Raw genomic sequence first — 23,824 nt, 5'->3', positions numbered from 1 at the left:
CCCTGATTCTCGACCTTGACCCTTATTCCCATTTCTGATTTCGACCCGAGTCTCAACTCTGACCCTGAGCGAGACTAGGGTTTTAGACCTAACCCCAACTAGGATTCCCGACCCAACTATTATATGAGTTTCAGACTTGAGTTACAAACCAGACTCTAATGACGGTCTAAACTACAACATCAATCGAGGTCATGAACCCCAATTCTAATCCAACTAGTGTCCTAAATCCTTTGGTTTCATCTCGATTGTTGATTTTAATGGAGTTCCTAAAATGAGTTTATGTGGGTATTACAATTAATTGTAAATAGATCTGAAACTAAACGAAGATATTTTGGTTTTTCAAAATTTTGAGGGATAATAAAAAAGCAAATAGAATTTTAATATCAATTTGTCTAGGTAACAAGTTTTAAACTATTTCTTAAAGAAAATAAAAAATATTTATCATCTTTTTGAAACATTACAGAAAAAGGCCACTTGGTGTCCTAGGAAAGCTTGAAAACCAAATCACGTTTTGTTATCAATTTTGAAGATGGCATTGGAGCACTACGGGCATGTGTGCCAGACAATTTGACGGCATGCCCATCGAGAGATGCACGCTTTTTAGGACATTTTGAGTGCCACACAAAGGGGTTGGGTTGGAGCACTAATTAAGCTGCCCACAATCCTCAACTTACAATCCATATCACTCTATTTCTCTCCAACTTTTATTATTCAATTTTGTTTTGTTTTGCTTGATTAATTGTGGGCAGCTAGCACAAATCACTTTCATTAGTTCTTGGCATTAATTCAAATTTATGTTAATTGTAAAATAAATCATGAATTTTAAAATGTATTATAATTTTAATATAATATTCAATTTGGACAATCTAAAATATAAAATAGTTTCTTTTTTTTTAATTTAGAACACTGGGAATTTTTTTGATAAAAGATGATGATAAGAACAGTGAAATATATACTGTCCCGATGTCTCATAAATATATTTTACTGAAAAATTGTCCTATATTTTAAATTATAAAAAAATTGATAGTTCATGTTTTAAATTATCAAATTGAGAGTTCGTGTCACAGTTGCAAATGACATTAAAACTAATGACTTGTTTCATAATTACTCTTAAGAAAATTTAAAATTAGACTAAATAGGTGGAACTAATTTAACTAAAAGTCATACTCCATGCGATCTAAAAAAATTACCACCTCTCGCTCGATACCGTATGATACACCACAATAGTGGGCCAACTGCGGCGAGGAGAGGACAACCTCAGTAAATCACCACCTCCACAGAGTCGGGAATGTCACCGGGTATATAGTCTGAGGGGGCATTTGCCCCGTAATTTTTTTAAAAGCGCCCTTCAATGTTTTTATTTTTTTTTAAAAAATACTTATTTTTGTACATCCACCCCCCAAAAATAAAAGTGTTCGATTACGTCCCCATTTCACAAAAGCTAATCCTGCCCTGCATAGAGTGAATATAAAACACAAAGAAACACCACGGCATGCACCATAACTGCGGTACAAACGATGGTGGAGCAAAAGTCTACAGATTTTGCGAGGAGCAGCCTAATGTCTTTTGAAGCTTCTTGTCTCGGACTAGCTTCAAGTTGTAATGGAAAATTTACATTTTCATGAGCAAATTATAAATATAATAGAAGCTGTTGTTTATGACTTACATCATTGTTGGTATAAACCTAGTCATTTGCGAACAAACTAGGCTTAGTGATTTGCAATTACATATGTATATGGTGTGAGTTAGACCTGGCAATTTTAGACACGACACGATTAAATGATACGACACGACACGAAGTTAAACGGGTTTGGGTTTGATGTAAATGAGTTTGGGTCATAAAAGGGTCAACCCGTTTATGACACGATTAATTTCGGGTCTAAATGGGTTATACACGCCTAACTCGTTTAAACCCGTTTAAACACGGTTAAGTATTTTTAATTAAAAATTATTTATTTTTATAATTTAAATGTTATTAAATTCTTAATTTTAATAAAAAAATTATATTATATATAATTAAAATAGTATTTATCTCAAAATATAATAATAATTTTTTTAATATTATATTAAATAAATTAAAAAAGTAGTTAAACAATTAAACGGGTTTAAACGTGTCACTTTAAACGGGTTGATCCATTAACACGTTTATATAAACGTGTTTATACGTGTCGTGTCGTGTAACCCGTGTAATATCCGTGTCGTGTTTTGGTTTTATATATCCAACCCGATTAATAATCGTGTCGTGTTCGTGTTTAGCCTAATCGTGTTCGTATCTAAACGGGTTTAACCCGTTTATGACCCGCATACACGAATTACCAGGTCTAGTGTGAGTTGTGATAGTAAAAGATTAAAGGTTTTCTTGACTCTTGAAGGGGAAGCAAATCCCGATCATAGAGGAGTAAGTTCGGATAAATCTCAAAGCCTATTGTATATTCTTAACAATTTTATGATGAACAAAAATTATATATTGTAACTCTGATCAATGGAGTGGAGGATGTAATTTTAAGAGTTAAAATATAAATCAATTTTTTTACATAACTCCTTTCACCATATCATTAATATTATGATAGTATAAGGTATGTCCATGAATAAATATGGTGGTTAAAATTATAATATACAAATCAAAAATCAAAAACCACCACATCATCTTTGGATAAAGACAATAATATTTTACCAGATCATAATACTATTAATAATACTATACGAGTCAATTAAAAATTAATAAATTTTATTATTATAGTGAAATATCCATCTCTTTCCACCATGATGAATAAAGTAATTGTAATACTTTTTCAAAATATTACTATTTAAAAATTAATAAATAAATAAAAAAGTAAAATAATTTAAATTTGTTAATTAAGATTTAGTAGTATGGAGAAATAACATAGTGGATAAAGTAATATTTAAACAATTGTTTTTCAAATATTTTAGACAATAATTAAAAGAAGAAAAAAAAAAGAAAAAAAAGGATTTTGACTCTTTGGGATGTGATTCTCATAGGACTATTGAAATCCATTGACTTGAGAGAACTTTAAAAACGTAAAATAAAATAAAAGTGGGTATTGAAAAAGAAATCCCACAAAGGTTTTGAAAAGGACAATGAGCCGCCTTGCAAATCAACAATGAACAACCACCACCGTAAGTAAATTAGAGAAATAACCGTCATCCATGAAGAAACTGTGCAATAACCGTCCTTGACAATTTGTTGATTGTGGGATCTCTTCGACGACAACAGCGTTAGCAAAGGCTACAGGATCACATACTGAAATAGCATGTTCTCCACTGCCTGCGCATCCACCCACAGTCTCCTGCATCTCAACTAATTTGACAGGTTTATTAAAATTGATTTGTGAGACAAAATTATACATGCAATCGGAGTATTACAGGTTTGCTCCACTATACTCATTCTACTTTATGGTTCTATTTTGGATTTTTTTAAATGCAATTCACCAAATTAGTCTCCTGTTTGTTCATATGATTGTTTGTTTTTGACTTTGTTTTTGTTTTTTACTATTGAAATTATAATTATTAGTATTAGTAATGCTAATGACTATTATTGGATTCAGTTTTTTAAATCTATCCAATTTCTTACTAAATTTTACAAATAATTTGATAAAATAATTTAGATCTGATGAGATTATTTGCTAAACATATGAATCAACATTTCTACGAAATAGTAACTTTTCAAAGAGGTTAATGAATTTCAGAGACTATTTTTTGTTAAAAACTCATTGTTTGAAACAATTAACCAAATGATTTGCAATTTAGATCTAATCAACATTACAGTTCATATATTTCTATGCTCTGATAAAATTACATAAACAGTTTTTTTTTTAAAAAAAATAACCGTCATCTTACCAATTGTTGTTCCTGCCTTTTGCTAATGTCCAATATTTTATTTCATACTTTAATTTAAAGTTGAAGTTGAAGTGTTAATTATTCAACTCATAGTTATAGAATTTTATAGAATCTGAACTGGTTTTTGATAAGAAAATATATATTTCTTATTAAATTTTACCTATTAATCAAAAGAATAATCTCAAAATTGCTACAAGTTGCAATTAATAATTTGATTTAATTGGATATTTCATATCATTGCCAATTCTTATCAAGTTGATTTTGATGATTTGTTGTCTCTATTCCATCCCCAATTGGGTGTTTATTTCCTCTTCATGAATAAAATATCACATATAAATACTATTTTATAAATTATAATTGCTAATATTTTCTTTGTTTGTGTTTTTTTGGTTTTTTGGGCATGTACATCTAAAATGGGATCTCCCAAGCATTCATTCTCTCCATCGTCAATTGATTCAATCATGTGTTTCTACAAATCAAGGTGATATTTATATTATGTCATTATATGTCAACAGTAAGTTGATTTTTTTATAAGTAATTTATTTATTTTTGTTGCTACCGTTCGTTTAGCAAATTATGCAAGTTTTGCTTTTTAATTTGTTAAACGAATGTGTATTTGGATGGCTCAATTAGTAGCCGCGAAGTCCACTTTACTTTCCCGTGTTTAAGAATGGTTCATCATCTTCATGAGGTGGCCATTCTTCTTATTGTTATATATTGTTATCTTTGGCAAAAAAAAAAAAAAAAAAAAAAAAAAAAAAAAAAAAAAAAAATCAACAATGAACAAAACAATGGATTATATTATGCATCTAAATTAAAATATTGGATTGCACCCTTGTCTCCCCATTACAAGTAAAGTTCTTTACCACTTCCTTTTGTTGCTACTCATATTTCTCCATCTTTACTACTTTGCCCCTATCAATTCATTTTTTTTATATATAGAAAATGAATATTTTAGTTATTTTTTAATTAAAGAGGGCAACAAAAACATATTTCAAGCTGTTGTTATGATTTATCATTTTAACACACAAGTAACCAAAAAATAATTAAAAATATTTATTTAATCTGTTTTTAAAAGCAAAAATAGTAATTTACGACAGATCAAAATAATTTTTGTTTTATTTATCGGAGTTCTCCATATAAGCTATACAATAGAAAATGTTCATATTTTTATATTTATAAAAGTGATAAACACTCATGTAATTTAGTTCTCTCAAAGAATTTGTTACGGATTCTGTTTCAACTATATTGTAATAATAATGTACACCCATTTAAATGATATGAAAATTAGAAATTATAATTAATTTGATAATAAGAGAATGGTAATAAGGTAAATGAACGAAAAGGACATGAAATGCACGCAAAGAAATGGTGATACGATCATGTTGGTGGTCTCTCCACAAAATGGATATTATCCCACCCTATGAGTGGACTCATCCCACGCTCAACAACACCAATACTAATTACCAATGTTTTTAAAACCGGAACGGAAAGCGAACCGGATTCATCGGGGGTTCATGGTTCGACCGGTTCAACCGGGTCGGAACGGATTTTTTAATTTTAATAAATTTAAATTATTTAAATAAAAATATATAATATCATAAATTAAAAACATGATAAAATATTATATTAACATATTTTTAGAATTTTAATTAAAAATATAATTATAAATATAAATTTTAAGAGTATATAAAATAATTATTTGTAAGGAAAAAAATCATTGTTTTGTTTAATAAATAATAATTATTAAATTAACATTGTATAGAAAAAATAAATAAAAAATAACAATATATATAAAGTTTATTATTACATAAGTAAAATATAATTATAATTGATTGAAAAATTATGATATATTTAATTTTTCCGTGCTTGTATTTTTAATTTTAAACTAAAATTATTAACTAAGTTAATAAATAAAAATATTTTTTTAATTAATTTAATAATCAAATTAATTATATTAATTACACAAGTAATTTTAATTTATGAAGCTACAACTTATATTTAATTCAGAACTTCCGTAACAAATTTTGTTTTTAGTTATTATCAAAATATTTTAAATGAAAAAAGAAAACAATTTAAATGAAAGAGAATGATGTGTATAGGTATTAGGGGTCTATCAAAATGACATAAAGTGGAGGCTGCAGTGTTACTGATCCACTGACAATTATGTTTTACCTTCGAAAATAAGCAATATTCAAAAACCGGAACTTTACGGTTTTGTCATTAGACCGGATTTTTCCGGTTTAACCCGATCTCCACCCGATTTTTCAGATGCTGGATTTTCATATCTAACCGGACCGGATATGTGGCCGGTTTCCGGTTAACCCGGTCCGACCGGCCGGTCCGGTCCGGTTTTGAAAACATTGCTAATTACTATACAAATATCTCATCAGTAGGACCCATTCATCTCTTAATTCTTCTAAGATCTAACATAATTTTAAAAGAAAAAAAAAACTCCTTTGAAGGAGAATTTAGAAAAATATTTGAATTCATACATTGTACTATAATTTTATTGAGCACTAAAAAGAAGTGCAATATATATAAAAAATACATTTATAAGTCAAAATAAAAAACACTACCATATCAATGAGTTATAACTCAAATGATATAAGCGTTGTGCATCAAACTGTTAGGTCGTCGGTTTAAATTCTTTTAAAAATATTCTCTCCTCGATATATACAAGCCCCATAAGCGCAAAATATATTGCTGAACTTCACTGAAAACGTAAGAGCAAGACAGTCTTTCAAAATATATTGCTGAACTTCACTGAAAACGTAAGAGCAAGACAGTCTTTTACAGATTCATTGTTGGGGGGGTTAGAAATAAAGCTGCCGACTTTATTACGGGATGTCGAGTTATGTTTTTAATGTATTCAAGAGACCTCCCTTAGCCCTTAATAATATTATTAGGGAGAATATGCAGGCCAATTATAATAAAAAAAAACAATCATAATATATATTTATATATATTTTAAAATTGTAACTATTAAGTGGATCCTATAATTAATAAATAAAAATCACAATTTATCTTAACGCTCTATTCAATCTTTCTTTTAATATTAAAACTTTCTATTAACAAAGAAAAATGAGTATAATTTGTAATAGACAAATAAATTATCTATTTAAAAAAAATACATACAAATCATATTATAGAATCGAGTATTTTCTTTAAAAGTCATCAATCGTGTTGACATAATAGCTATATACAGCATCTTAGCTGTGATTGGCACATAGACGAAAAATATATTTCATTTGGCAACTTTACTAAGCCACATATCAATTTCATTGTCGCTCGACGAGTTTTTAAACTAGTACGATTTCTTGTAGATAAAAAATTAACTCTTGTTAATTTCTGTTTTCATAAAAAAACAAACAAACTTCTATAAAAGAAAACATAAAAAATTCAATATTTGATTGAAATATTAATAAACAAAATAAATTTCCAACCAAATAATTTCGTCGCATTGTCAAAACATTACAATCTAATCTTCAAAATTAAATTTCTTTCTACCATGATGGGATTTTTAAAAATAAATATTTAATTTTTATTGTACAAACAAAAAATGTAAAAAACAAAAATAAAATTGAGGCTACCATCATCAATAGTTTGGCACAGGATTATGATACAACCCACTTGAGGCACAAATGTAGTTAGATTGTGGACACTCCATTTTTGATCTTTAAGCTCTAAAAGGCTAGTGAGAGAGCCTATCCATTAACACATTGCCATGTGGCAATCCTGCCAATTTGTGTAGTCCACGTGGCAGTCCTCAATATGAAAACAGGTCCCACCATGATCCCACGCGGACTGCCCTTTTCATAATTTTGGTAATAAGAATCCCAGTCACTCATTGCCAACTTTGCGCATGCCATGATCCTCTAACTCTAACATTAATACATTAATTAATCTCTATATATACTGCCACCTTCTCATTGTCTTCCTTACTACAGCAAGCTAACTAACCAGTTTTATCACAAACTTAACCTAGTTCTAACGTTTGTTTTTGTAATAAGAATGGGTGAGGCTGTTGAGATCATCTACACCAGTGCTTTCTCTAAGCTTTGTTCCCAACCGCCCGATCAGATTCACCATCAGATTTTTGTTAATCAACAGCAGTCTTCTTGGTATGAAGAAACTATCGATGATGATCTTAAATGGTCCTTTGCTTTGAACAGGTCTGTTAATTATGTTTAACAATGTTTTTAATTTAAAGTTTTTAACTTGAAATAATTATTATTGATATTCAATTAATACAGTGTGCTGCATAAGGGGACTAGTGAGTTTCAAGACATTGCTCTCTTGGACACAAAGCGGTTTGGCAAGGTTAGAAATGTAATTTAATTAGTTATGGGATTGAACAAAAAAAATTAATTAATTAAAAGTTGGATAATTTTGATATATTTTTTAATTGCAGGTGTTAGTGATTGATGGGAAGATGCAGAGTGCTGAAGTTGATGAATTTATATATCATGAATGCTTGATCCATCCTGCTCTCCTCTCTCACCCTAAGTCGGTCCACTCTTTTTCTTCGTTCTTTTGGTTTTTCCTTTATGTTTGCATGATTCGGTTTTGAATATAAAAAAAAATGCAAAATAAATAAATATAACATAAAGTTTAATTTGAAACAGGCCTCAAAATGTGTTTATAATGGGAGGTGGGGAAGGGTCTGCTGCAAGGGAAGCTCTCAAGCACAAGTCCATTGAAAAAGTGGTCATGTGTGATATTGATCAGGTAAATTATCTTTCATTTTAATTATAAATTAATTAAGCTCCTAATTAATCCATTTAATAGTACTAATACATACTTCATTAAAAGGAATAGTCCTAATTAAGTTTAATGATGTGATTTATTTTGCAGGAAGTGGTAGATTTCTGTCGTACACATCTAACTGTAAATCAAGAAGCATTTCGTCACAACAAGCTTGATCTAGTCATTAACGATGCCAAGTAATTAATTAACTTTGTTCTATTTGTTCATTCCCCATTTTTTTTAATTTTTGTTTAAATAAAATATAAAAATAACTATCACCCTTAAAGTTAGATCTAATTACAATTTTCCTCCTATATTTATTTTTTGACACATTTAAATTTTCGATAATTTAATTTTTTTTTCCTTGCAAGAGAAAATAAAATGAAAATGTTAAAAAAGAAAAGTATTTTTTATAATTCAGAAAAAATATGTAATTCCAGTGTAGGACTAATACTGTGCGTTTTTGATGGTGAAGGGGTGAGTTAGAAAATAGGAATGAAAAATTTGATATAATAGTAGGAGACTTGGCTGATCCAGTTGAAGGAGGGCCTTGTTATCAGCTCTATACTAAATCTTTCTATCAGAATATTCTCAAGCCAAAGCTCAATGATAATGGAATCTTCGTCACTCAGGTACGAATATATAGAGAAATTATACAATATAACGGATATGTCACGTCAATATACAACATATCTCTTACCGTTATAAATACGTCGGTTATATAGGCTGGACCAGCAGGCATTTTCACCCACAAGGAGGTCTTTTCTTCAATTTACAACACAATTAAACAGGTCTTCAAATGTAAGTTCTTCGAACCCGTATAAATCTAATTCATAGACCGAATTTAGATAATCAAAATTAGATTCGAATCAAATCCGGATTCAAATGGATATTGTCTATATAAAAGAATCAGACTCGCTTGGACCGGTCCAAACCCGTTTAAATATGATCACCACTTTAAATCCATTTTTATGTCTAGTATTGAATTAATCTTGCTGTAATGTGGCAGATGTGGTAGCTTACAGTGCTCATGTGCCATCTTTTGCTGATACATGGGGGTGGGTCATGGTAAGTAGATGATCCAATTTACTTAGTATGATAATATTATATTAATTGACTAATTAATAAATATATTTTTGATTGATTAATATAGGCTTCGGACCAACCTTTTTCCATAAATGTTGAGGATATAGACAGAAGAATTGAAGAAAGAATTGATGGTGAATTACTATATTTAAATGGTGCTGCTTTTCTCTCCTCTGCCACCTTGAATAAGACTGTTTCTCTTTCGTAAGTTCTATGCACATTTTAATTTAATTAAACATAATTAAATAAGATGATTACTAATTTTAAATCTCTTAATTTGTTGGATCAGGCTGTTAAAGGAGACGCATGTGTATACTGAGGATGATGCAAGATTTATTCCAGGGCATGGATTGGCTTATAGAATTTGAGATTTATTGATGTATAAAAAAACAAGATTGGACTTTGAAGAGGGTTTAAAACATTTCAAAAAAATTGGTTAAAAATGCTTTATATTTTACATAATTATATGTTAACTGCATTGGTTGGATGTTTCATGTGAATGTTTTCTCTTAATTTAATCAATTTTTAGGCATTCAGATATTGTAGTGTGTTATATAATTAAATAGGTCAAATTTAATCAATTATAGTCAAATAGATCCCAAATATTTTAAAATCAGATCAAATAGATATAAAATTTAAATGGAGTAATAAGCTAATTTGAATTTATTTGACCTGAAATTGTAAATTTCTAAATCAATTTAACCTTAATAAATGAAATCAGAAGTAATTGATCTACCATACAAATTTGTGGATCAAAATAACCCTTTTCTCTCATAAATTTATTTGAAAACTCAAATGCTTAATGATGATACAAAAGTTAAAAGACAGTAAAATTAAAGCAAAACAAATATCAAGGTCCTTTTACTATGCCTTTTTTTATTTATCTGTTCCTTAGAAATCAATTGAAATCCATCAAGTCCCTATAGTTTTGTTTTTCAATCATCAAGTCCTTATCTAAATAAAAATGAAAAATTTACAATCACATCGTTAGTTAACATTTATAATTCATCATTAAAGATCAAGTCAAAGTATAATATCTCAATTAAATTATGCTTTGACTCGGTCTTTAATGATGTGCAGATTAATTTTTTTTTTTATGCTGATTTATAAATTGTAGATGTTAACTAACAACGCGGGTTGTAATAATTTTATTTCGCTCCATTTCTGGTAAGATAAAGACTTATTAATATTTAAAAAATAAAAGTACCGGATCTTGATGAATCCCAATTGATTTCCGAGGACGGTACAAACAGAAAACGTATAGTATAGTTACCTTAAAATGGGTTTTGCATAGAAACTTTTTGCGGATTATGTCAAAGCTTCAGCTTCTCTTAACAGGATCAAAGTTTGAAACAGCAATAATAGCTCCAAAAATGGCACCAAGAACAACTCCACCAGCTGCAATGCTGAGCAAGAAGTTATTGAGAGATGGAGTTAACACTGCTGCTTCTGCAACATCTGGCATCACCATTGAAGCTGACAGTACAGCAGCTGTTAATCCTGTCGCCGCCTTCTCCTTTAGAGAAGCTTGCACTTCAAGCCTGGCTCTGGACTTGTAACTTGTAGAACAAGCCACTGATGATGGTCTTGCAGCCAAAGGTTGAAGAATGAGTTGGGAGTTGAATGACTGTTTTAAACTTAGTGGCGCAGACATTGAAATTGAGGCCATTTTGGTTTGTTTTCTTAATTTCTTAGGATAAAATTGGTGGATATAATAGGAGAAGAAAAATGAGATGAGAAGCAGAAAGTAAAACAAATTTAGGAATATGTCCTGCGTGGCTAATTCTCAGCTGGACTTATAGGATAGGGTTATCTATCTATATCAGTGAGTAAAGGACCAGACCGGCCGGTTCAATTAGTTGAACTTCTTATGGCCTAAAATTAGACAGTATTGTTGAAATAATTAAGTGTGAATTAATTGATCCCGACTCTTAAAAGTTCAGGGACTGAAATGACCTTTTGTTTATTAAAATCCTAAATCAAAAGATTGTCCACTACTTAGCTTTACCAGCAAATGATACCCTCTCTGAAACAACTTCATAGACAAAAACATGATAACAACAGTTACGTCTTCTCCAAGTTACAAAATAAACGGTCAATAATTAGTAATTAGTTGCCCATGCTGAATAAAGACAGCTCGTAATTGTTAAGATCTCTAAAATAGCACTTGTTGCTGCATCTGTAAGTAAGGTACATGTCCTGAATTATGGAGATAACATAAGTATTAGAACAAACAAATTTGAATCAAAATGAAAAAAACGAAGAAGAACAAACTTTTGATACAAAAGTCAATCTCTTTATGATCAGAGATTATAACTTGCTAACGAAGTAAACTGATTTCCGAGCAACTCGATTTTCTTGCTATCAAATTGCAGACTATTAACGGACAGAAAATGAGAATGACATCTTGGTTACAATTGTTGATTCTGTTCCGATTTGGCGCAATGGTGCAGCCAAAAAGTTGCTGAGGGAGGAGAACTATAAAGGAAGAAATTTAGTTTCTTCATACCGATAAGGGCGAAACTTTTTTTTTCTAAAGAAATTTACGTCTCCGACCAACTCTGATCAATGCGGGCATACGGGTCCGCCTGTGAGCAACTCCGCCACTTATGCGGCGGAGATGAACTTGTTGGGGCACAAGATAGTATTTTACACTTAACTCTTCGAAAATCCTTTTTATCTCAAGGACAAGTTCAGTTCGACGCTTGTTTTTCTCCCTGAATTCTTGGAAGTTCATTGTGTGATTACAGTAAAGAGCCATTCTTAATCTGCTCACATTCTCAATTTCCTTCACCACCACACTGTGATTAGGATGCCAGTGTTGAGGATTGCTCTCCAAGTAACTGGCCAAACCACAGCAAACCATCAAAACAACTTGCAATAAAACATTCTTATCGTCTACATACACGTTTCAGTTTCAATATGCCAGAACAGCTTTACTATTTATGCACCAATAGGTAACTGTTTCGAGTTCAAACTTTCGATCAGAACGATTTCTGATCGTGAAGAATTGGATCGAAACAATCACATGAACTCGAGTCCACTGACAGAAAGAATAAAGTTACAGTCAACTTACTGCTTGATTTCATCTTTCAGCAATCGGATCTTTTTCGTTGGCGTTTCAAAATCAATTGAGAATTCCACAGTGTCACCCATGGCAGGGCTTCTGTAAAAATTGGAGATCGGCTTCTTAGCCAAAACAGCATTCGGATAGTAGACCTTTTCGTTATCAAGCTTCAAGAAAACCGTCGTTAATATGTTCATTTCCTCCACCAACAACTGCCAAGCTTCAAACTAAATCAAGTTCATGAAGAAAAAAGAAAAAAAGCAAAGAAATGATTGATATAAAACATACAGGTACACCATCAACAACACACCGATCTCCAACATCGAACGGATGCATCACGAAAACAAATATTATTGCTTCGAATATGGTCTTGCAGGTATTCCCAAAGATGAAGGCTGCAACTAAAAGCTGTGATGAGAGAACTACGAGTATTTTAGTAGTTGCAATTTCCATCAAAATAAGCCAAATAACAAAGGTCACAATTATCACAATCCCTGTCACAAGTTTGTTCAATTGTTTCACTGCTGTTTTGGTATCTTTCAAAGCATGCGCAAGAGCTTTCCGACCCTTGTAAACCTTAACCTGTCGAAAATTATCACTCACATAAAGCAGAGAACTTCTTCATTATCCAATGCAAGTCTAATAGTACTAGTATCATGATTAAGAAACAAATAGGCTACATTCATAGTAGTGCAATCCAATAATATGAGATAGAAGTCGAAAAGGCGAAAATCAGATCATTGCAGAGAAAAGAGAAATGAAAGTTTACCACCCAGTCTGTTAGAGATTTTCTGTCAATTTGTCGATTCTCGGATCCTACAAACAGCGGGAAAACAAGATCCACCTCTTCCTTAATCACGAACCTTAAAAGGTCCTCCTCATCAATGTAGTTCCAACCAAGCTTCGCAACATTCCTGAAAATGTGACAGGCTGCAGAAGTTGCTTCCATCTCATTGGTAATCTCCATATCAGTCAGTTTGTTCCTTTCACCAACACTCTCATCCAATGTATTAGAGATTATAGAAAGTCCTGAATTTGTGACTGCATCAACTAAAACCTTCATGGTCCAAGCTGAAACCTTTTCTTGCTTCATCTTATGAACCATTCCCATATCAATCACCTTATTCTCCTTTGTTTTTCCCTTTTTGGTGCTCCTGAAGCTCAGTTCACCTGTGCTAGACGATTTTCCAACCCTTTCGGCCTCTTCTATGAGTGGAGGCCCCGAAAGAGTTTGCAGAACATACTGACAAAAGACTGTTTCTTGGATTCTATCAAAGAATCTGTTGACATGGAAATTAGATGCTAAAATCTGTAACAATGAATTCTTCACTAACCACAAGAATGACCCAACAAGAAGTGAAATAAGAGTCCAAGTAACAAATTTTAGAAACTTGGTGGCAGTCTTAGATCGCGTAATTCCAGGAGTAAATAGAAATTCCCAGGCAAGAAGAACCAAACCAATCCAAACAAATACTTGAACACTCTTCTTTAGCCCATAAACAAAATAGAGTACTTTCTTATTTAGCAAAAAATTCCTCTCAATCAGAAAAACAATAAACTGCATAATCCAATTAGTGATTGACATGCCAGACAATATAACCAGCACAAGCACGCACCATTTCCAGAATTCCAAGCCCCAAATCATGGGGTTTTTCAGTTTCTCAGCAGTCAAGCTTGCCACCAAGCACCCAACAAGCCACACAAATGCAATCCCTTGAATCACAGCCTTAATACCTACTCTCTTACGCTTCTCTTGACTCGATTCAACTTGCTTGACGACATCCTCCTCCACTCCATCCTCATCATCTGCAGGCTCACCAGGAGACACCATCTGCCGCGTTTTCGGAGTAAAGGAGTTTGTCCTAACATATATAAGAAGCATAGTTATTGCGTAATGATCCTCTATTAAAGAATGAATTCACTAATCAGGACTAGGACTAAACCTTGATGCCTCAGATAAAGAGTTGCTCATAGAACTCGGTTTGGTCGGACAAGTATCAGCCTTATCTGGTTCTTTTGAGCCAGATGAAACTGTTATGAGCACTTCCCCTCCTCCACTGATTCTTCTCTGCTCTCCCATGCTTATATTTTCAGTACTGCTACATCTTAAACCTGCAAAAAATGACTGGCTTTGGTAATCAACTAGAGTGGAAATAAGCTCAAAACACAAAGAAATCCAACTTTAACATAATTAAATTTCATTTTCACACTCTTTCAAGTAAGTAGGCTACTTATGAACAATGAAAAAATAACTTGAGAGTCAAGATTATGCACTGTATTTGAAAGCTGCAGCTTTACTGAAAATGTAAATGGCAAAGAAATTTTTGTTTGTTTTTGTGTAATACTATATGGCAAAGAATGGATGAGCCAAATAATGGTAGCAATTATTCTTCATGTCCGGTTAACACATAAAGCAAAGTAAATGAACAGTCGTAATTAATGCTATAAATGGAGTACTTTTTTTGACTTTTGTTCTTCGCCACTTGATGTGGCACGAATCACGACATTATTATTGTCTAATTGATAATTAAATCAGCAAGTGGACAATATCCCATGTAGCAAAATTATTATTTAATTAATTTAATTTAACTTATCTGAAATGTTTTGATTTTATGACTACCGATTGAACTGGCTAATTTTCACCAACCATCCCTGAACTTTCTATTTCTCCCCCAACCGTCCTTAAACTTTAATTCATACTACAACCATCCCTGAACTTTAATCTCACATCCCAAAGATCAGTCACTTTTATAGTAATTTTGTCCAATATATATGCTGACCTGGAAACGTGACTACCCGTCTTTATTTTTTTATTTCTCCATATAAACGTCATTTCATCATTTTTAATTTACATCATCTAGACGCTTAGTCATGTTTTCAGGTCAGCCTATTGGACGGAATTATTATAAAAATGATACTCCCCCGTCGCAATAGAATTGTCCACTTTGAGAAATTTAGTAACTAACTTTTACTCGTAATTTTTCTATATTACCTCTATTTAAAATCCACTGATGAATAAATTGAAAGTAAATTGTAAGTGGCTTCTATATTAGATAAGGGTATGAAAAGAAAAGTAAGGAAAATTTTACAAAATCCATAAACAATAATTATTGCTCTTCTTAAACTGTGTAATAAAAACAAAATGGACAACTCTATCGGGATGAAGGGAGTATTAAAAATCTTTGTGATATGAAATTAAAGTTCAGGGACGATTAGGGTACGAATTCAAATTCAGGAACAGTTGAAAAAAAGAGACGAAAGTTCAGGAAATTATCCAATTGAACTATTTCTTCCGTTTTTCTTAATTGTTTATGAATTTATTTATAATTATTTGTTCATTTAAAATTTTAAAATGATTTTAACTACTATTATTTTTTAAATTTATTCTTCCTCACGCAATGAATCAAAACATTGATTGACTAATGGTTAATTAGTCTAAGATCCTGATGTTTTTATAGAGAGACAAAAAAGTCCCTAAAGTTTTTACAAATGGACAAATAAGCCCTTCCATGTGCACGGTGTGTAAACTTTACTTACATGGCAAACATGAATCTTCCGTGGCATTTATAATTTACAAATTGCATCTTTTAAGCTCTCTTAATAATAATAAAAAGATTTTAAATTTAAAAATCCTAAAATCTCAAAACCAAATCAATCAAAAACCTTAATTTAAAGCGTGAAAGTAAATTCAAAATTGTTCCAATTAGGATTCTTAATTGATTTGGATTTGAAAATTGAATTTTTTTAATTTTGAATTTTTTTTTCATTATAAAAAAAGCTGAAAAAAATGCAATTCGTGTATTTAAAAATATCATGTAGAATTCACATTCATCATGTCAACAAAATTTACACACCGTGCACACACAGTTAACGCTGTTTAAGAGAATGGCCTATTTGCCCCCCTTTTAAAGACGTTAGGAATTTATTTATCCCTTTTTAAACTTTATGGGCAATATTTGCTCATGAACCCAAATATTAAGACATATTTTCCCCTTTCTCTATTAGTCTTTACTCTTATAATTTAAGACACAAAGACACTTTATTAATTTGTGTGATAGACAAATATAAAAAAAGAGTAATAAAATATTAAGATTTAAAGAAAACTAATATTTGAATTCTACCATAAACTAAAGAAAATTCAATCATATGCCAGAGTATATCTCAAAAACTAAGTCAGGATAATTATATATCTAAATTTTATTCGTTTCCTCTTGATACAAATGTGTATATAATTGATTATGAATATTCCTCAATAATCATCTTAATGAATTAAATTTACTAATAGATATAATTAGCGCCATTAAAATTTCTAAACATATCTATATTCATAAATAAATTATATTTAATTCTCTAATTCATAATTCACCTCTAAATTCTTCACATAAATTATAAAATAAAAATATTTAGATAGCTAATCTTAACATTTATCATTATCACAAAGAAATTAAAAGAAAATTTTGTTTAAATTAGGCTATACCACTAATCCTAATTTGATAAAACAATGAAATTGATTAAACTTCAAAAATATATAAAAAAAAATTGAAAAAAATTCTTCAATGATAGAGAGAATTTAATTTGAGACAACTAATGTATGGCTCAATACGAAACTAATATTGAAATCTCTATCCAAATGGTCTATTCATGGTAAACTCTTAAAGCTAGAATTATGGACATTTTGTAGTTCATTTGTAGTTCATAATTGATTTAGGAATAATTTTCAAGAAATATTTTTAATTCAACCTTGCATGATGTTTGAGTCGGAAATATTTTTTTTATATATATTTGATATAGGAATATTCCTTAAGAATAATTTTTGAGAAGTATTTTAATTAATTATGCTTCTGATGGCAGTGCATATTCGCCAGCGTAGCCATATCTTGGAGTTTTATATTATGGCTACACCGACTTGATCTCTAGGGCCAGCGTACTAGCGTTCGTTTGAAAAATTCCTACCTCTCTATCTATCTCTGAGTTGCAGCATCTGTAAGGTACACAACCTGAATTATATAGATAATACAAATATCAAAACCAACTAATTTGAATTAACTTGAAAAAAATATATAAGAACAAACTTTTGATACAAAAAGTCAATCTCATTACGATCAGAGATTATAGCTTGCTAATGAAGTAAACTGATTTCCGAGCAACTAGATTTTCATGCTAAGTGAGAATTACATTTTGGTTACCATTGTTGATTATGTTCCGATATGGCGCAATGACATAGTCAGAAAATTTAGTTGGAGGAGGCGAACTATCAGCTTCAGAATCTTTTTCTAAGGAAATTTGCGTCTCTGACCAACTCTTACCAGCGCTGGCATACGGATGCGCCTGTGAGTGGCTCTGCCACTGATATGGCGGATGTAAACTTGTTGGGGCAAAAGATAGTATTTTACACGTAACTTTTCGAAAATCCTTTTTATCTCAAGGACAAGTTCAGTGCGACGCTTGTTTTTCTCCCTGAATTCTTGGAAGTTCATTGTGTGATTACAGTAGAGAGCCATTTGTAAGTTGTTCACATTCTCAATATCTTTCACCACTACACTGTGATTAGGATGCCAGTGTTGAGGATTCCTCTCCAAGTAGCTGGCCAAACAAGAGGAAACCATCAAAAACAACTTTCAATATACCAGAACAGCTTTACTATGAATGAACTAATAGGTAATTTTTTTTATCAAACGATTTCTGATCGCGAAGTATTTGATCGAAACAATCACATGAACTTCACTGACCGATAGAATAAAGTTATAGTCAACTTACTGCTTGATTTCGTCTTTCAGCAATCCAATCTTTTTCGTCGGTGTCGCAAAATCAATTGAGAATTCCACAGTATCACCCATGGCAGGGCTTCTGTAAAAATTGGAGATCGGCTTCCTAGCCAAAACAGCATTTGGATAGTACACCTTTTCATTATCAAGCTTCAAGAAAACCGTCGTTAAGATGTTCATTTCCTCCACCAACAACTGCCAAGATTGAAATTAAATCAGGTTCATGAAGAAAAAAGAAAGAAAGTGCCAAAGAAATGAATGATAACATACAGGCACACCGTCAACAACACACCGATCGCCAGCATCGAACGGATGTGTCACGAAAACAAATATTATTGCTTCGAATATGGTTTTGCAGGTATTCCCAAAGATAAAGGCTACAACTACAAGCTGTGATGAGAGAACTACGAGTACTTTTGTAGTCGCAATTTCCATCAAAAGAAGCCAAATAACAAAGGTCACGATTATCACAATCCCTGTCACAAGTTTGTTCAGTTGTTTCACTGCTGTTTTGGTGTCTTTTAAAGCATGCGCAAGAGCTTTCCGACCCTTGTAAACTTTAACCTGTGAAAAATTATCACTCACGTGAAACAGAGAACTTCATTATTCAATGCAAGTGTAATAGTACTAGTATCATGATTAAGAAACATATATGCTGCATTCATATTACGTTAGTACAATCCAACAATATCAAGATAGGAGTTGAAAATGAGAAAATCAGATCGTCGCAGAGAAAAGAAAAATGGAAGCTTACCACCCAGTCTGTGAGAGATTTTCTGTCAATTTGTCGATTCTCGGATAATATAAACAGCGGGAAAACAAGTTCCACCTCTTCCCTAATCACAAACCTTAAAAGGTCCTCCTCATCAATGTAGTTCCAACCAGGCTTAGCGACATTCCTGAAAATGTGATAGGCAGCAGAAGTTGCTTCCATCTCATTGGTAATCTCCATGTCAGTCAGTTTTTTCCTTTCACCAACACTATCATCATCCAATGTATTAGAGATTATAGAAAGTCCTGAATTTGTGACTGCATCTACTAAAACCTTCATGGTCCAAGCTGAAACCTTTTTTTGCTTCATCTTATGAACCATTCCCATATCAATCACCATATTCTCCCTTGTTTTTCCCTTTTTAGTGCTCCTGAAGCTCAGTTCGCCCGTGCTAGACGATTTTCCAACCCTTTCGGCCTCTTCTATGAGTGGAGGCCCCGAAAGAGTTTGCAGGACATACTGACAGAAGACTGTTTCTTGAATTCTATCAAAGAATCTGTTGACATGGAAATTAGATGCTAAAATCTGTAACAATGAATTCTTCACCAGCCACAAGAATGACCCAACAAGAAGTGAAATAAGAGTCCAAGTAACAAATTTTAGAAACTTGGTGGCAGTCTTAGATCGCTTAATTCCACGAGTAAATAGAAATTCCCAGGCAAGAAGAACCAAACCAATCCAAACAAACACTTGAACACTCTTCTTTAACCCATAAACAAAATAGAGTACTTTCTTATTTAGCAAGAAATTCTTCTCGATCAGAAAAACAATAAACTGCATAATCCAATTAGTGATTGACATGCCAGATAATATAACCAACACAAGCACGCACCATTTCCAGAATTCCAAGCCCCAAATTATGGGTTTTTTCAGTTTTTCCGCAGTCAAGCTTGCCACCAAGCATCCAACAATACACACAAAGGAAATCCATTGAATCACAGCTTTAATACTTACTCTCTTATGCTTCTCTTGACTTGATTCAACTTTCTTGACAACATCCTCCTCCACTTCATCCTCATCATCTGCATGCTCACCAGGAGACGCCATCAGCGGTCCTTTCGGAGTTAAGTAGTTTTTCCTAATATATATAAGAAGCGTAGTTATTATTTGGTGATCCTCTATTAAAGGGTGAATTCACTTATCAAGACTAGTAGGGCTAAACCTTGATGCCTCAGGAGAAGAATTGCTCATAGAACCAGTTGATTCTTTTGTAAGCGAATTTGGTTTGCTCAGACAAATAGCAACATTATCTGGTTCTTTTGAGTCAGATCCTTTAGGGATTTCATCACCTGAAACTGTTATTAACACTTCCCCTCCTCCACTGATTCTTCTCTTCTCTGCCATGCTCATATTAGTTTGCCACCTTTACATTGCTACATCTTAAACCTGCAAGAAACTAGAAGCTTTGCTAGTTAACTAAAGTGGAAATAAGCTCAAAACATAATCATCCCAACTTTAAAAATAAGGAAAATTGTCTTTTCAAACTCTTTCAGGTGAGTAGGCTACTTATGAACAATGAATATATGGACATACATATAGTATTTGAAAGCTGCAGCTTTGCTGAAAATGTGTTTGGAAAACTAATATAATTTCAGTGAAGAGATAAATGGAGTGAACTGAATTCAGTGAAAGAAGGAATAAAAGGAGTTTTCAGCATTTGATTGATTGTTAAAATATTTAGCAATCATTTAACACAAAGTAAATGAGCAGTGCTAATTAATACTATATATACTTTTATTAATTTAGTGCTTTGCCACTTAATATGGTACGAATCAGGATACTAAAATTGTTTAATTAATAATTAAATCAGCAAGTGCACGAAATCTACTGTAGCAAACAATATTCAGGAAATTTGAAATCAAATCCCGGACGAAATCTTTAAAAGTTATTTATTTAATGTAATTTAACTTATGTTAATTGTTTTGATTCAAGAGCTACCAATTGAATTAATAAGATATCAAGATTTAAAGACAACAAAGATTTGATTTTACCATAGTTTGAAGGAAATCCAATAGTACTTTATATTATATCTCAAAAGCATTTCCATGATAATTATATCTAAGCTATTTTTACTTCCTCTTAACACAAACGTGTATTTAATTAATGAATAAACGTCTAATTTAGGAAAGCTTCATGAATGTGTAGAAACCGGATTCTGACAGTTAGAATTATAACCAGTTCTTGAAACTATAATATCACTTTTGAATTTATTTCAGCAAAATTCATCTAGCATAGTAGTTGGTGATATGGCAATATGATTTTAAAACATCACATGCATGAATGAGCGATTTTCCAATAATGAAGGTTGAACATGAGAAGATTCTTATAGGTAAAATTAGATCAGATTTTCAATAATAGAATAAGTAAAGTATAATCAGTGTTTTAAAAATCAGACCGGACTGGCCGGTCGAACCGGTTGAACCGGGATCTGGTTAGTGGTCCGGCTCTAAAACAGAAAAAAAACGGAATTCCGGTCGAACTCGGTTGGACCGGATTGAACCGGACAAACCGGCAGTTGAACCGGTCAAACCGGAAAAAGAGAATTAGCGACAGATAAAAATTTGAAATCCGGCGCTAATTTTAAATATTTTTATTTTTTAAAACTTTTCAGTGAACTGGTTCAATCGGCATTGAACCGGGACCAGTGGCTTCACCGGTTCAGCTACCGGTTCGGTTTTTAAAACACTAAATATAATAATTAAGTTGGTTAAAAAACAACTTTAGTATACTTGGAATGAAAGAAAGTATGTGGGCAACCGCTCTGAGACTGCAACATGGAAATATTGGAGGAATAATAACCATGCTAATTAATTAAACTCATTAGTAAATATAATGAGCATCATCCTAATTTCTTAGACATATCTATATTTATAAATAAATATTGTCTAGTTCATTCTTCACGCTAAACCTTTCACATAAATTCTAAAATAAAAAGGGTTAATTTCAATAAAATATCAAACCTTTACGTATTTCATAAGTTATACCCAACTCTTTTAAAATCGGTTATTTTATCCAATTTTAAGATATATTGAAACCTTTTTCAGTTATTCGTGAATCAAACCAAAATAGTTGCCACTTCACCCGCCATATCTTTAATTTTTAAGATTGGATATTTAAATGATGAGATGATAAGAAAAAGGGTTTCATCCTAGCAGGGATGTCCGAGATAATTTTCTCATCTAAAGAAAATTCAATCTACTTTTTCAAATTAAATGACTGACCCGTAAAAAATTTCAAAGTCAATAAATATTTTCACTAATTACAACATAAATTAAAATCAATTAATAATAAATAGATTTTAGGCCTATTAATCAAAAAGCCACTCCCCTTTTAACTCCTTTTCAATTTCGCCATGGCGTTGGAATTTCGTCGATTGCACCCAAATCTACACATTTGGACTTCAATTCCACCCTCAAGTACTAAATTATTCTTGTTTTAATTTGAAAAAGTTCAAATAAATTATTCATTTTTAACTCTTTGAGTGCAAAAAGAGTACAAATAAATACTATATAAGGATTTTTATGAATTTTTCTCGAGTGAAAAGAATCCGATTTGATTTTAAAGGTGGAAATGAAACTCAAAGATGTGAATTTGGGTGCAATTGACGAAATTATAACGTCGGAGTGAAATTGAAAATGAGCTAAATTGTGGGTAGTTTTTTTTGTCATTAGGACTGGATTTTATAAACATGCAAAAGTTATTGCTATTACTCCCAAAATTGTGACATGCTCAAGAACAAATCATTTAATAACGGAGAAATTAACTTACCCAAGCAATTGGGAATTGGGTGGTAGCCAAACAAAATCTCTGGTCATCGCCCATCCAATCAAAACAATTCAAGACCGAAAATGATTTAGATACTCCGCCTGAGTCTCTGTGAAATTGCTGAACAATATAGGCCAGAATCCAGCCGAGGTTCAACATTGTCTTCCCCGTCGACATTTTTTCCGGTGCCCGAAGACGCCCCAACACTGCACTCTTAATCCTCGGCTGTAATAGAAATTTCTCAATTTTATTCACAGCATCCAATAATTCCGTCAGTAGGTAAATAACTGTATATGAGATTAAGGGCCCTTTTGTGAATGATTTCCATATAGAATTCATTTGAAATTATTCCAAAGGGGCCTAAAGAGAATTAATTTGGGCAACCAATTTAAAAAGTTGAGGGCCCAAATATTAATGAAAAAAAAATTAAATTATGTGCTCTGGGAAAATTGTATGGGAGAAAATTTTAATGATAATTTCTTTATATCAATTAGGCCGGAGCTTCGCGTCGGGATTTTTTTTCCTAATTTTTTTTGAATATCCAACCAAGGCGGGTGCACGATCCCGCCACTGAATTAGGTCTATAATGCATAATAACTCATTGAATCCTACGTTTTAACCTTTCATTTCCAAAAACGCTTCTAAAGCTCTAAAAAAATTTATATGTTTAACTTATCTCCAAAACTCTACATATAAACTTATTTTTGTAAAAGAATCATCTCGCGTTTTCGCTTGAGCGTTTCCATTTCCGTTTCCGCGTAT

General features: G+C 31.9%; 4 protein-coding genes across 4 annotated transcripts; 1 reads left to right on the top strand and 3 right to left on the bottom strand.

Moving 5' to 3' along the window:
• The first annotated feature begins 7,814 nt into the window (after nucleotides 1-7,814).
• LOC126670536 (thermospermine synthase ACAULIS5) lies at nucleotides 7,815-10,193 on the top strand. Its single transcript, XM_050364289.2, has 10 exons — nucleotides 7,815-8,033; nucleotides 8,115-8,181; nucleotides 8,273-8,367; nucleotides 8,487-8,589; nucleotides 8,716-8,804; nucleotides 9,083-9,239; nucleotides 9,333-9,408; nucleotides 9,617-9,675; nucleotides 9,761-9,897; nucleotides 9,983-10,193. Exons 1-10 carry the CDS (start codon nucleotides 7,873-7,875, stop codon nucleotides 10,059-10,061), a joined length of 1,023 nt encoding a protein of 340 aa, XP_050220246.1. The 5' UTR covers nucleotides 7,815-7,872; the 3' UTR covers nucleotides 10,062-10,193.
• A 244-nt stretch (nucleotides 10,194-10,437) lies between these two features.
• LOC126670538 (uncharacterized) lies at nucleotides 10,438-11,461 on the bottom strand. The gene has a single exon (XM_050364291.2). It carries the CDS (start codon nucleotides 11,360-11,362, stop codon nucleotides 11,015-11,017), a length of 348 nt encoding a protein of 115 aa, XP_050220248.1. The 5' UTR covers nucleotides 11,363-11,461; the 3' UTR covers nucleotides 10,438-11,014.
• A 414-nt stretch (nucleotides 11,462-11,875) lies between these two features.
• Nucleotides 11,876-15,167, bottom strand: LOC126670534 (mechanosensitive ion channel protein 10-like). Its single transcript, XM_050364287.2, has 5 exons — nucleotides 14,704-15,167; nucleotides 13,530-14,622; nucleotides 13,049-13,342; nucleotides 12,770-12,972; nucleotides 11,876-12,536 (listed from the first exon to the last, which is right to left on the bottom strand). The coding sequence occupies exons 1-5, from the start codon at nucleotides 14,838-14,840 to the stop codon at nucleotides 12,227-12,229; spliced, it is 2,037 nt and encodes a 678-aa protein (XP_050220244.1). The 5' UTR covers nucleotides 14,841-15,167; the 3' UTR covers nucleotides 11,876-12,226.
• Nucleotides 15,168-17,780: 2,613 nt separating this feature from the next.
• LOC126670539 (mechanosensitive ion channel protein 10-like) lies at nucleotides 17,781-23,373 on the bottom strand. Its single transcript, XM_050364292.2, has 6 exons — nucleotides 23,066-23,373; nucleotides 20,460-20,693; nucleotides 19,280-20,375; nucleotides 18,796-19,089; nucleotides 18,518-18,720; nucleotides 17,781-18,343 (listed from the first exon to the last, which is right to left on the bottom strand). The coding sequence occupies exons 2-6, from the start codon at nucleotides 20,645-20,647 to the stop codon at nucleotides 18,034-18,036; spliced, it is 2,091 nt and encodes a 696-aa protein (XP_050220249.2). The 5' UTR covers nucleotides 20,648-20,693; nucleotides 23,066-23,373; the 3' UTR covers nucleotides 17,781-18,033.
• Between the last annotated feature and the right edge of the window lie 451 nt (nucleotides 23,374-23,824).

Source organism: Mercurialis annua, linkage group LG2 (assembly GCF_937616625.2).
Source record: "Mercurialis annua linkage group LG2, ddMerAnnu1.2, whole genome shotgun sequence".
NCBI classification, from domain to species: Eukaryota; Viridiplantae; Streptophyta; class Magnoliopsida; order Malpighiales; family Euphorbiaceae; genus Mercurialis; species Mercurialis annua.
The sequence above is the reverse complement of the archived record's forward strand: the minus strand, read 5'-3'. Positions and strand labels throughout refer to the sequence as shown.